Source organism: Euprymna scolopes, chromosome 6, assembly GCF_053919585.1.
Source record: "Euprymna scolopes isolate OS-2025 chromosome 6, ASM5391958v1, whole genome shotgun sequence".
NCBI classification, from domain to species: Eukaryota; Metazoa; Mollusca; class Cephalopoda; order Sepiida; family Sepiolidae; genus Euprymna; species Euprymna scolopes.
This window is the reverse complement of record NC_136487.1, coordinates 89,143,837-89,156,406: the sequence shown is the minus strand read 5'-3', so window position 1 is coordinate 89,156,406 and position 12,570 is coordinate 89,143,837. Positions and strand designations below refer to the sequence as shown.

Below are 12,570 nucleotides of genomic sequence, written 5' to 3'. Positions count from 1 at the left end.
TACAAGAGCAGTTCCAAAAGTAAAACTTCCTAGTTTTTAACTGAAAAAAAGTTGAAAAGCTATGACAACGGGAGTGGTATAACTAAAACGAGTGATCTTTTGTGTTCCAGAATTTATTTTTCTACATAGTCACCAGCATTCACAGTGCATTTTAGCCAGCGATGAACGATGGATGTGCATGGGCGTCCGAGGCGTGCTTTGTCATACGAGGGTCGTTCCAAAAGTAAAGCCTCTTATTCTTTTTGTTCAAAAAGTTGAAGAGCTACGAACACGGAAGTGGTACGATTAAAACGAGCAACCCTTTGTACTCTAGAATTTATTTTTCTACATAGTCACTACCATTCCCAGTACACATTTGCCATAACAGGGGTTGTTTCCTTCAAGTTTTAAACCATCAATATCTACAACAGAGAGGTGAAACGTTAAGGCCATGAATGTTCAGTCATTATACCAATGCAACTTGTAGTCTCCTATGATTCAATTCAGGCGGAATAAAAAAAATATGAGCTGTTACTTTTGGAACGTCTCTAATATTAGCATCAAAACAGCTCGGGCTTATTAAACTCAACTATACAAGATAATAGTTTGAAATACTGTGCAAGTAGTGACACGCTAATATCCACTTAAAATAGGTTCATGGTTAATTTTCAAAGTTATTTCTAAAATATTTGCTACTCACAGTACCGTCCAAAACTAAGGGACAAAAATAGTATTAATAATTACAGGCATTTGGAAAACCGGGAAATTGGAAGATACAGAATAAAAAAAAAGGACAAGCTAAAATGACGATAAAACTAAATATAGTGTTTAGATATACGTTGTTAATATTTTATTGATCCCCTTACAAAAGGGGGGTGGACTTGTAAATTTACCCTTGTCGGTTTGTCTGTTTGCACTTTTCTCAATAACTAATTTTTGGAATTTTTGGAAATATTGCACAAACATTAAACATGATATGAGTAAAAAAAAAAGTAACTGGGCGGATTTTCCAGGAAAACTCTGGTTGCACTCATAGGGGTGCCTTTCGGGTTTAACTGGCTAAAATTGCCACTTTTGTGCTTATTAAAAAAAAATTAATGCCTTGAATTTTTATCAAACTTTCTGAAAAGTCGTAACTAACGATTTCTATATAATGTTGTTTGTATATACTTCGCGATAACTCTTGGGTGTGTCCCAGGGGCTTTTTAGGGCTAATAAAAACACTCCATTTTTGGGACTATTTTATGATATTTGTCCGAAATTTTCTATGTATGTCTATTTAGCAGTTTTGCATGGTGATCAACTCAAATTTAAATATGTTAAGGCCTTGGGGACTTTGGGGGCTAAGTGGGGTGGGAGGGGCTAATGATGGACATAGTCATTTCTTTTTTTGCATGGTGCAGAACTAAAATTTTCATATGTTAAGGCCTAAAACTGCACCGTTTGTTCATTTTCACTAGGATTTGACGTCCCCTGGGGACTTTTGGGGCTAAATTGGAGGGAGGCAATGTCTGTTTTTATGCCTCGTTCACTGTGCACTCACGGGAGACCATTCATGCTTCACTTCTTTTTTTTATTATTGACCTAATATTTTCTGTTCAGTTCATATAGCGTGTAGCAAAGTGGGTTTAGATATTTCGAAGTATTACCTCCTTTTCAAAGTTGCGTGACAATTGAGTGTAGATCGGTTATGAGATTTGTGCACTGGTATCGAATTGGACGGCATTGTGACAGTCTTCCAAAATCTAATAATACGCTCTACACAATGGCTCTTCTGTTATTATCCATTTATTTATAAATACTAGCATCTCAGCCCGGCGTTGCCCGGGTGTTTGGGGGTGTATCTTGAGCAAAAAAAAAAAACGGTCAATTTTTTTAACTTTGACCCTTATTATGACCGCTTTAACATTTATTGTTTTGAACTCAGATCAAGTTATTAAGTTAGATCCATGTCCAAGGAACCTATATCTAAAATTTCAAGTGTTTAAACCCAAAATTGTCGGAGGAGTTTGGTAGAGTTCTCAAAGGTCAGATCGTTGAACTTTGACCCCCTAACAGTCAAATTTCAGGCCGAAAACAGAGTACAAAGATTTTCCCAAATCTCAGTACCCTGTATATCAATTTTCGTGTCTGTAGACTAAAAATTGAAATAGCAAGAATTGTGTAAAAGTCGACATAAATAAATCTAGACGCGACGCACGTTCACAAATCCTAGATATTATTATCTAGGGGGTATATAAACAGTTCTACATAGTAAACCCCCACCCGAGAACTTCGGCGAAAAAACCTTTGTTGGACATGCAAAAACTCGTGCGAGAGTAACATTCGAAATATAACTATTTCTAAGCATAAAATGTGTTTTTTTTTAACAGTTTATAACAAATTCGAGTTTGGTGTTATTCATTTATAATGTTATTGTTTGATTACTTACATACGCACAATCATGTTGACACACCGGTTCTTGACAGATCACCGAAGTTAAGCAACAATGAACCTGGCCAGTACCAGATGAGTGACCATATGGGAAGGCTATGCGCTGTATGTACCGCACCGAGTCGTAGAAATTTCATATTAATTTCATATTAAATATGGATTACATGTCTTAAATTTTGTCCAAAAATAGTCTGTTAGTTTGTGTTTTTAATAAAATAAAAATATCTCAAATTATGAGCTTAAACCAAAAAATAACCAAGAAAAGAGAGAGAGACATTTATATCAACTGAGGTTAAACAAGGATTAGAGCGTTGTTGGTGAAAGAAGAGAAGTGTGATATCTTACAGCTAAAATATTAAAGGAGACAAAGAAAAATGTATTCGTTGTGATTGTGTTCATCCTGAGGCCAAAGGTTATTTACAAGTGTGTTTGTTTTTTTACAGGGTTTTATTTAGTTCTCTCTCACTGCAAGAACTGCGACACCAAGGTCGGAAAGTGGTATTGAGAAGTCGGCGCCCCCAAGGAGAAGCACTCTGATCTGCAAAAAGTCCCTGAGCATCCCTGTCAACATTCCCCGGTAAGGACGTCTCAGGCGATTAGCAATAAACTAATCCCGTCTCAAAGAGAGGAGACAAAGCCTGGGAGAATGGACCACCTAGAACTGCACAGAACCAGCAGTACACCGCAATCAATAGGAGCCAGATTATTACTGAAATGGCTTAATCTCCATTGATTGAGGGGGGGGGGGCAAGGATAAGGTTATTTACAGAGACCAAATGTCATTTTGTAAACAAATGTCAGACCTAATTCAACCGAATGGCCTATACCAGTGTAAATACTATGAAGGTAGAACCAAATGTGCGGGAATAAATACAAGAACAAAATGAACGTTTAAAGAATTCGTACCTTTTTCACGCTCATTAACCGACCCAATTAAAAAGATAATTATTCAATCACTTGAGTGAACAGCCGCTCTCCAAAGAAAACAAATGTTCAAATAATTATCGATATAGAAAGTAAAAAAAATAAAATAAAAACTATTTATATAAACTCGCAGCTGTGATCGTTGAATGACTAAACTAATTATCTGTAAATGGAATTAAAATATCAGAGATATTGACGTTGATAGACATACATTAGTTTGTGTAAATAGAATATGTGTGGGGTGCGTCGAGCGCATAATGTATACCGTCGTGAGCAATGAAATTGATTTCAAATCTTACCGGAACAGTTGTATTCACCTATTTTACTAATAGATTAGCGCTTATCAAGACCTGTCGGCCACTCAAGGTTAAAAGGATTACTGATTTAACGTTAGTGGTCATCAGAGCTAGGGTTGGAAACAGTGTTTAAAATGGACAAAAATTACTTAAGAAGTCTTGATTTTCCAAGAGAACAGACCGACAACTATTTTTTTTATATTAGACTTGAAGGCGACCATGCTGTAGTCAGTTGGAAATCAGGCTCGTGGTACTTTGTTACACAGATGGAATGTACTAGGAATGAAACATTGTTGGGAATAGTTTCATTTTTTTTTTTTTTGTACAAAGAGAGAGAGAGTGGGTGTTATTTTGTATACTAATATTGTGATACTGTCGGGAAATTTATGAACTCACAATATTCGATTATATCTGTTTGATTAATCGTATATAATAATTAGGGCTATGACGAGAATATTCTTTTCATTGTTTTGACTCTCGAGTATATATCCGACACAGTTAATCAATCGAGAACCACATCACTCTATGTAAAAGCATATAAGATATCAATGGATACACCCTTGAGAGTCAAAACAATGAAAAGAATATGCTGTTGTCCTAACCCTAATAATAAATCATATACAAACGTGTATTCCGGCATTAAAGAAACTTAAAATGCTTGCGATATTATAAAATAGACCAACTGAAACAGTGGTCACTCATTCAATTTTATCTCTATCGAAAATGCCAGAAGATTCAGTGCCATGTTTGAAATAGCGCAGCATATAAATAACGTTGAAAGCTGCGAAGTGTTACTTTGGTGAAGTATATATTACGAAACTAACCGGATATTACTTCTTTTTTTTTTTTGTACAAGGCAATTACCACTAAGCAAGTCTTAGAGGTTATTCGAGGATAAGAGTAAATGTGTGTAAGGTGGTCAGTGAGACAACAGCGTAATAATCCGTAGTGTTGAAAATTGAGTAGAATTTGATTATTTAAGGAGACAGCTCAACAACAACTTGTTTACATTGGACTGCTGGAAAGCAGATCCGTGGTACAAAGTTCTGCTTACGGTCAGTTCTTCGAGAGAAACTTTGTTCATGGAATTTGCATTTAGATTTAAGCATAAGTAAAGAGTGGAGGAAATTGTTGACTGGGGTTGTAGTGTTTGTTATGAATGTTTTGTAGTGGGCATAGTTGAAGTTCAATTGAGCACTTGCCATGAAAATAACTATAGAGTAGCGTTAGACTCGCAAATTCTTATCTGAGAGAAAGAAGCTGCAAGGAGGCGAAATAGGTTTTGAAGCCGATTTTGAACTCTTTCAATGCAGGAAAAAATGCTCTAAGCAGTTCCTCTCCTGATGTGACAACACTATTCCATTTTAGGGCGTATTTGGTTCTTATGCATGTAAAGGATTGCGTCGAGACTGGAATAATCCGACAATATTTTCAGCGACCATGACAAAATATTTGATGTGCCCTCTATTTCAGGTCAGGAGTGAAGGTCAGTCCCAGAAGCTAGTTGAAGCAGGATGCTTTCTCGAGACAATAGCCATTCATATCAGGACCAGTTGCATTGTTGGAATCAAGATTGTTAACGATAAGTTTGGCAACATCAGGGACAAACACGTAGATGTCGTTCAGATTATTTTCGGTTTTGGGAGGAAATTCAGGAGAAAGGTGGGCCTAATAACACACGTTGATGTTTGATGCAAAGTTTCGAGCAAAATGTTTGGCTTTATCGGATGCAGATGAAATCACTTGAGTGCCATTAATGATAATTGGGATAGAGAACACGCATCTTTTCAGGACCTTGTTTGTTATTCGCCAAAACTCATAAGGAACAAGTCTCTGCTTTTCTACTTTGAACTTAATAGACTGAGCATATGACTCTCTGGTGCTTTCTGTAATCCCTTTGCTGTGATTGCTGGCAGTTCTAAAGACGACTTTAGTTTCAGAATGTCCATTACGGTGAAAGCAATTGAAATAGTGGTTTCTGTGTGCAATAGTTGCATCATATTCATGGCGTGTCAAAACCTTGCTGTGCAGTTTCTGTTGGAATTTCCTTGAAGGTTTGTAGATGTCTATACTGAAGGTTAATAAATCAGTGATACCAAATACTCTATAGGACACATTCTTTTTAAACAGATAGGGTAAGGGTATTTCCGATGTGAATGCTGGAAAACTGTCTTAGTCAATCATCGAACATCGATACACAGTTCGGTGGGGAGGGACATCTGGAGTCTTGTTACATTTTGTTTTCATATTTATTGAGACAACTGAAAGATCAAGAGATACTAATGGAGACAAAATGGAGGATGGACACAGTTCATGATATATTGTTAGGAAAAGATCTAGAAGAATTGCAAGTTGTCCGTCAGCATCGAGTACTCAAGTGGATGCATTAATAATTTGTGTTATGTCATAATTAAGAGAGAAAGCATTACAAAACCTTCCTTCGTCATATGTTTTCTTTGAGTGGACTAACCGTTCAACATTGTAAACATCGAAATCCCCACAGAAGTGAATGTTGGCTGAGGGTCCAGTAGACATGATGATTAATTTTCTCAGCGATACTTTCAAATATAACAATTCCATCATTATGGAGGGCGGTAGAGGGCAAAAATAAATGCTGAGCTGTAAGTTCTACTTGGGAACACGTGTAGGGAAATTTGGAGTCTTCTTTGTAGATATCCCTGCCACAGGAAGGGGCCACTGTAGGCACATATTCCATGTCCATGGCGATCTTGAGGGTCGAGTTTAGATGCGAGGTTAGATTAACCATTGATCGAGAAATCGTCTAAGGAAATAGTTAAGTCCATGCCAAGAACAGGCCAGGTTTGGTCTCTCGTAATTGGATTTCAGCCTGTGAAAGGTTGGAACGTAGACCCCTGATGTTGGATGAGACCTGTTAATGGGTGTCTGGAAGTTAGTGTTCTGAGTTTTCTTTTATTTTATTTGTTGAAATTATTGAGTGATGTGGAAGAGGTCTACGGAGTTGTTTAGAGCAAGGCAAAATGGAAGAGAGTGAGAATAGGGAAGAGATAAGAAGGAAAATTTTGGAAGACCAATGAAAAGGAAAAACCGCAGAAGTTCCCACTAGTATAGTATCAAGAGGCTACACTCCATACATTGAATGCTAATAAAGAAAATCAAATAATTTATTAAACAAAAATTTAGTAGAACGTTATATTAGAAAAGTGATATAGAAAAAGCACGCATTTATACGATTAAAATGCTACAGTTGTACGAGCCTTTTTCAAGTCTCACACAAAACACACATTCATATTTCAAGCTGTCATATACATACGCACACACAAACATACGCGCCCACGTCCACACATGTAAACATATTCACGTTCGCGTACATACACTCACATTCACGTGTATACACGCACACATATGTGCGCACACGAACGCACACATGGACGACGTCACTTCCGCTTTCTAAGGAAATACACATGCCTAAAAGACACTCCGGAAACGAGTATAAAACAAGGAGACAAGCTGTTTCTAACCCTCTTTAGGACCAACTCTCAACGAGAGGGGTTGGGCTAACCAGCCGCCGCCGTTTTGGCGCGCGCACGCGTACCTCACGCCCACTTCCTACTATGTATAGGGCACAAGCTATAGACTGTATATACGCATTCTCACTCTTTCTCTTTCTATCTACTTCTGGTCCCTGATAACACCTTCACGTACCTGACTGCTAACTGATGTCAACTCTCTATCCACTCCTTTGCCTACACGCTGGACTATCATTCTCAATTTTCACTACAACATTTATTTCTCTTCCCACGCGCGAACAAACGATAGTGACCCGAACTTGAGATGAAAACACATTTCCTTTTCTAGCTACAACACCAGTCCCACAACGAACATTGGTTACATACGCGCGGACATGTTATAACTAAAACGTTCATTTCTTTCAACAGCAAATAAACGACGTTTATCTTATCCATTAATTGAGTCTTTGTTTCCTTCAATTCCCATTCGTTTCATTATTTTCTTGTGGCGAGCTAGGGTATTATACACTGGTCCGCAACACAGTCAAATTTTAAGTTAATCAGTAAATTAGCTTTTTAGATTACTTGTTAGTAACATGCGAACATTTACATTTTGTATAGATTAATAAAAAGAACAGCCACAAGAAAGAAAGACGGGTTACTTCGTGTGTGTTGGGAGAAAGACAAACAAAAAGATAGACAAGCAGATAACTTGTCTCACTACATCGTGCACTTTTCTCATTTGCTTGCAGTATCGCAAGTATAAGCGACTCTCTTACATCCCCACCCTCGAAACCACGTGATTTCGATGATTTTCGTTTTAATTTTGACAGCACTTTATCTTTTTTATCTTCGATTAGTAAAAAGGAAATTTTTTTAGACCTAGACAATTTTAATTTGTGTTCCAATTTAAATGATTCTATTTGGGGATGGTCCTGGATATGACCTTAAACTATATCCAGTGGTGAGGCCCCAGCTTGTGGGCTTTAGGGAGTGTGGAGCCACCCTTTAATTACCATTGCTCCCGGGTCCACTCTGCCCCGTAGTGGTAGTACCTATTAGCGTCCCAGCTATAAGTTTGATATAAACCGAGAAAACAACAAATATATTCTATTAAAAATATTTTCTTCAAAATCTTTGGATTCGGCATTAAATGACCCGAAAATGGTTGATATGCCGTAAAACAAAAACAACCAATCTATTTGGGGAGTTTGATTCCCCTATATAAAAATCGACTTTGTACTCTCGTGGGAAAATAGGTAAATAGGGACTTGTTCATAACCATAACAATTAAAATCTTTAACAGTTCAAAATCAGAATAGTTCAAGTCCACATATTTCTGCAATTTACCGACTGTGTAATTATTGCTAGGATTTTCAAGTTAAATTCACGTTTGAAGGTCAAAGGTCAGAGAGTGACAAAAAATGGAAGTTACGACACATATGATTTCTGGGCAAAGTTCTCTCTCTCTCTCTCTCTCTCTCTCTCTCTCTCTCTCTCTCTCTCTCTCTCTCTCTCAAAAATAAATTGTTGAAAATTGAACATTGGCGTTTATGTAGTTTTGTGTAAACAGATAATCAGAAATGTGGGTACACAACGACGACACGGGTATATAAAGGACATACAAATATAACAAAAATAATTAAAATCTACATCATTTGAATATCATAACGATTCAAATCCGCAGGTTTACATTTCAGTCAGTTTATATGCATAGTTCAAACCTGCAGTAATTTCTTTGGCATTCAAGAGCTCTGTGTGTGTGTGTGTGTGTGTGTGTGTGTGTGTGTGTGTGTGTGTGTGTGTGTGTGTGTGTGTGTGTGTGTGTGTGTGTGTGTGTGTGTGTGTGTGTGTGTGTGTGTGTGTGTGTGTGTGTGTGTGCGCGTGTGTGTGTGTGTGTGTGCGCGTGTGTGTGTGTGTGTGTGTGTGTGTGTGTGCGCGCGCGTGCGTGCGTGCGTGTGTGTGTGTGCGTGTGTGGGTGCGTGTGTGTGTGTGCGCGTGTGTGTGCGCGTGTGTGTGTGTGTGTGATATTGCACCAAAAGCTTTACTTACCTCAGGGATAGAAGGGAAAACGGAGTCCACATTTGTAAACACTGGTTTTTCGTCATTTTCATTAATGACGTTGATCGTCAAAATTTTTGTTGCCTGAAAGACAGAAAGAGATATTGTATTTCTGCTACGCTTAAAAGAATAGCGACAAACACTGATGTACAAAAGTACTATGATATATCTTCATTGTCGGTGGCGGTGTGCGAGTGGAATAAACGAAAAGGACGTCAAACGCACAGGAATTGACAGAGTGGTTTTCTCGAACTCAATAAATTGTCGATTTAACTAATATAAAAATTTGGGGCACTCATACGTCTACCCGTAAAGGCCAATTTTAGGATTTCGTCTTCGCTGTCGACTATTTCATTTCCGAAGAGTTCTGTTTCCGTGGTTATCAACCGTGTTTTGTTTCCTCTGGCCAGGTGCGTTTCTGTGGCAAGATGTTTTATCATTGAAATTTCCACTACACCCGACCTGATATTCATCTATTAATTCCATCATTTTACAACGGACGATGACATTGAAATATATATTATAATTCTTCTTCTATAGCAAAAATGAGTACGTCTAATCCTGGAACAATAACAAGACGATGGAAAAGGAAAACGTGTTATCAGTTATGATTAGTGTTATACAAGGTGACCCCCACAAAATGGCACCCATGAAATTGTTAATAAAATTTACAATGAGCTTTGAAATCCAATCATATTTCGTCCAAACAAACTCCAGATTTTTTTCTCACTTTCCCATTAAGTTAGTCACTAATATCCAACAGTCTTTTATGTTGCCGTTTAATTATACGCGGAGACATTTTCATGGCCATCCCGTCGGTAGAAGGTGAATCCACATTCATCGATCCATACATTTCTTCTTAAAAATAGATCGTTGTATCATTACGATAAAAAATAAAGACTGTTGGATATTCATATTTAAAACTTGGTGTATATGTCAAGTACAGGCTGAAGTTTATTTCTGCAAAATATGGTTGGATTGTATGATTGGTGCAAAAATAATGTTTTTTTAATGAAATTGAACGCCAAAAAACATTATTTTATCACCAATTTAATAGAAAGGATTATGAATTTCACCAACGATGTTATGTGTGCATGGCATTGTGATCTTGTCAATCTATATATTTCTTCTTTAATAGATTATTCAGTAGTGAAAAGCAATAAAATAAATAAATCATAAAACGTCCATATATGGAAGTTATGATTTTTTTATTATTTTTCTTCACCACCCAAACAAGACATATTAACATTGAGATGTAAGGGAATACTGTGAATTAGGGATCAGATTTATAAAGATCATCATAAGCAAGATGTTTGTTCACATTAAATTTACATTTCCACATGTCTGTACAGTCGAGGAAACAGGAAATAGGGAGGGAAATCCAAGGGCAGGAGATCTGAGGAAAAGGCTATTCATGTAAAAGGTTTTCAAGTATCTGGGGACCTCTACGCCACGGTGAGTTTTTAGTCGGATGATGAGTCGATAGTATTTACTTGGGGATATATAAGTTAATCGGGGCACATTCAGTTCAAGTACTTACAAAACAAGAACAACAATATTTCTTACAAGCTGTTGTAGGGATTAAGATTCGAAAACCTCCAAACAATGTTACTTAGTTGTTCAGCTTCGCAGCAAGATACCGAGTATTTTCCAAGGTGTTATACGCACTGTGTTACGTGTAGCGGTCACGAAATTAGGGAAGTATTTTCGAGCCCCGATCCGGCTGTTTTTCGTAACTTTAAACCTCCCACCCACTCTATTTCTAATTGTCTGTCGAAAAGAATAGTTAAAATCGCGGCACAGTTGTACAATGTGATTGGGGTGTAAGGGAGATTACTCTTTTTTTCTTTTTTTAACCAAATCAATAAGGAAGGTTTACTTATTTATTTATTTATTTATTTATTTATTTATTTTTATTTTTTTGATGATGAAAACTTTAAGAGTCAAACAATGTTAATAATGAATAATAATAAAAAAATAATAATAATATATTGCTCTCTAAATGTGGGTAGAACATATAAAAACAGTGTTTCAAAATAGAGCGGAGGAGGTTATCTCTATGAAATGTCTTTTTAGAAAATGAAGCCGTTTTTTGTTTGTTTGCTTGTTTGATTTTTCTTAACTATTTTTCTTGTTGTCAATCTTCCTATATATAATATAATTATATGAAAAATTCATGTTCATTGAAAAATAAACAAAAGCAAGCTGTCGTTACACTTGTATTACATTTTCTTTTATGCATCATGAATTCAAGGGGAATAACTCTGATGTCTAAAGCTTAAACAAATAGTATTGTTTCCCTTATCGCAGGTTATGTCAATGTTGTAGATTATTTTCAAGACAATTATCATTTATTTATTTATTTATTTATTTATTTTTATTTGGGGACAGTTGAGAATTAGTTCGATTCAAGAATTTGTTTATTGTAAATTCATTCATTGAAGTTGGTTTTGTATCAAAATTATTAATTAAACAAAGCTTATATGATTTCTCGTTAAAAATAATATGTTTTAAATTCGATTTTCTTTTTTAATCCAATGTTATTTATTTTTAACAACATAAACATTCGACGTCAGTAAACTTTGTGTTGCTTGAGGGGATGGAGTAGGATTTTTATTTATTTATTTTTTTGTTTTGTTTTGTTTTGTTTTGTTTTTTGTTTTTTGCTTTTTGTAGTCTTGTTGTTTTTTGTTTGTTTTTTTATTTGTTTCGTTAGTGTTTTAATAATTTTTAAGATTTTGAAAGTTAAATTTAATTAATATTGTATCATTTGACAATTAATTATTAATTCAACCAAATTGTCAAGAAACTATCATTAATTTTATTAAAGCAATGTTTTTCTTTTTGTTTTTTGTTTTTTTGCATAGTTTTTTTTTTTTTAATTTATTATTCATTAAATTATTGAATGTAAATAGCTTCTAAATGTGAGGACTGGCTAAGAATTTTAAAGTTAAAAATTATTTTATATTCGACATTTGAAGTTTCAGAAAAACACAAAGTAATTGATTCGTCTTTTTTTTTTTTTTTTTTAGATAATGCTTAATGATTTGTGATATTCAGGTTACTGTTCTTGTGAAGATAGCTTTGCTCGGTGCCTAGTCGACAGGGACAACAGAGGGTCGACGTCTTTCTTCATTGCTGCCTGATAACTCTTCTGTCTGGTTTGCAAATCCAAAAGCGTTTCCGAGGGATTCTCAAAATGTACGTTCGAAATTAATACGCCCAGAAATCTGGTTTGTCATGGTTTGACCAAACAACCTCGCGAGGACTGCTCCCCACCAGAGGAAAAAGTGTCAATGCCTACGACTACTATAAATCTCTTGTACAGAATTGTACCAAAAAATATACAAGACAAAATAATAATAATTGTTATATTCCTTGTAAAGATA

The 12,570-nt window shown here is 35.9% G+C and overlaps 1 protein-coding gene across 2 annotated transcripts in view; it reads right to left on the bottom strand.

The window, feature by feature from the left end:
- LOC145278322 (protocadherin gamma-A10-like) overlaps positions 1 to 12,570 on the bottom strand; it is a 182,395-nt gene that overhangs the window by 80,224 nt on the left and 89,601 nt on the right. For both annotated transcript variants that reach the window (XM_080130611.1, XM_080130612.1), the window contains exon 7: positions 9,173 to 9,265. In XM_080130611.1, the coding sequence (XP_079986737.1) occupies positions 9,173 to 9,265 (93 nt within the window). The remainder of the gene's footprint in view (positions 1 to 9,172; positions 9,266 to 12,570) is intronic.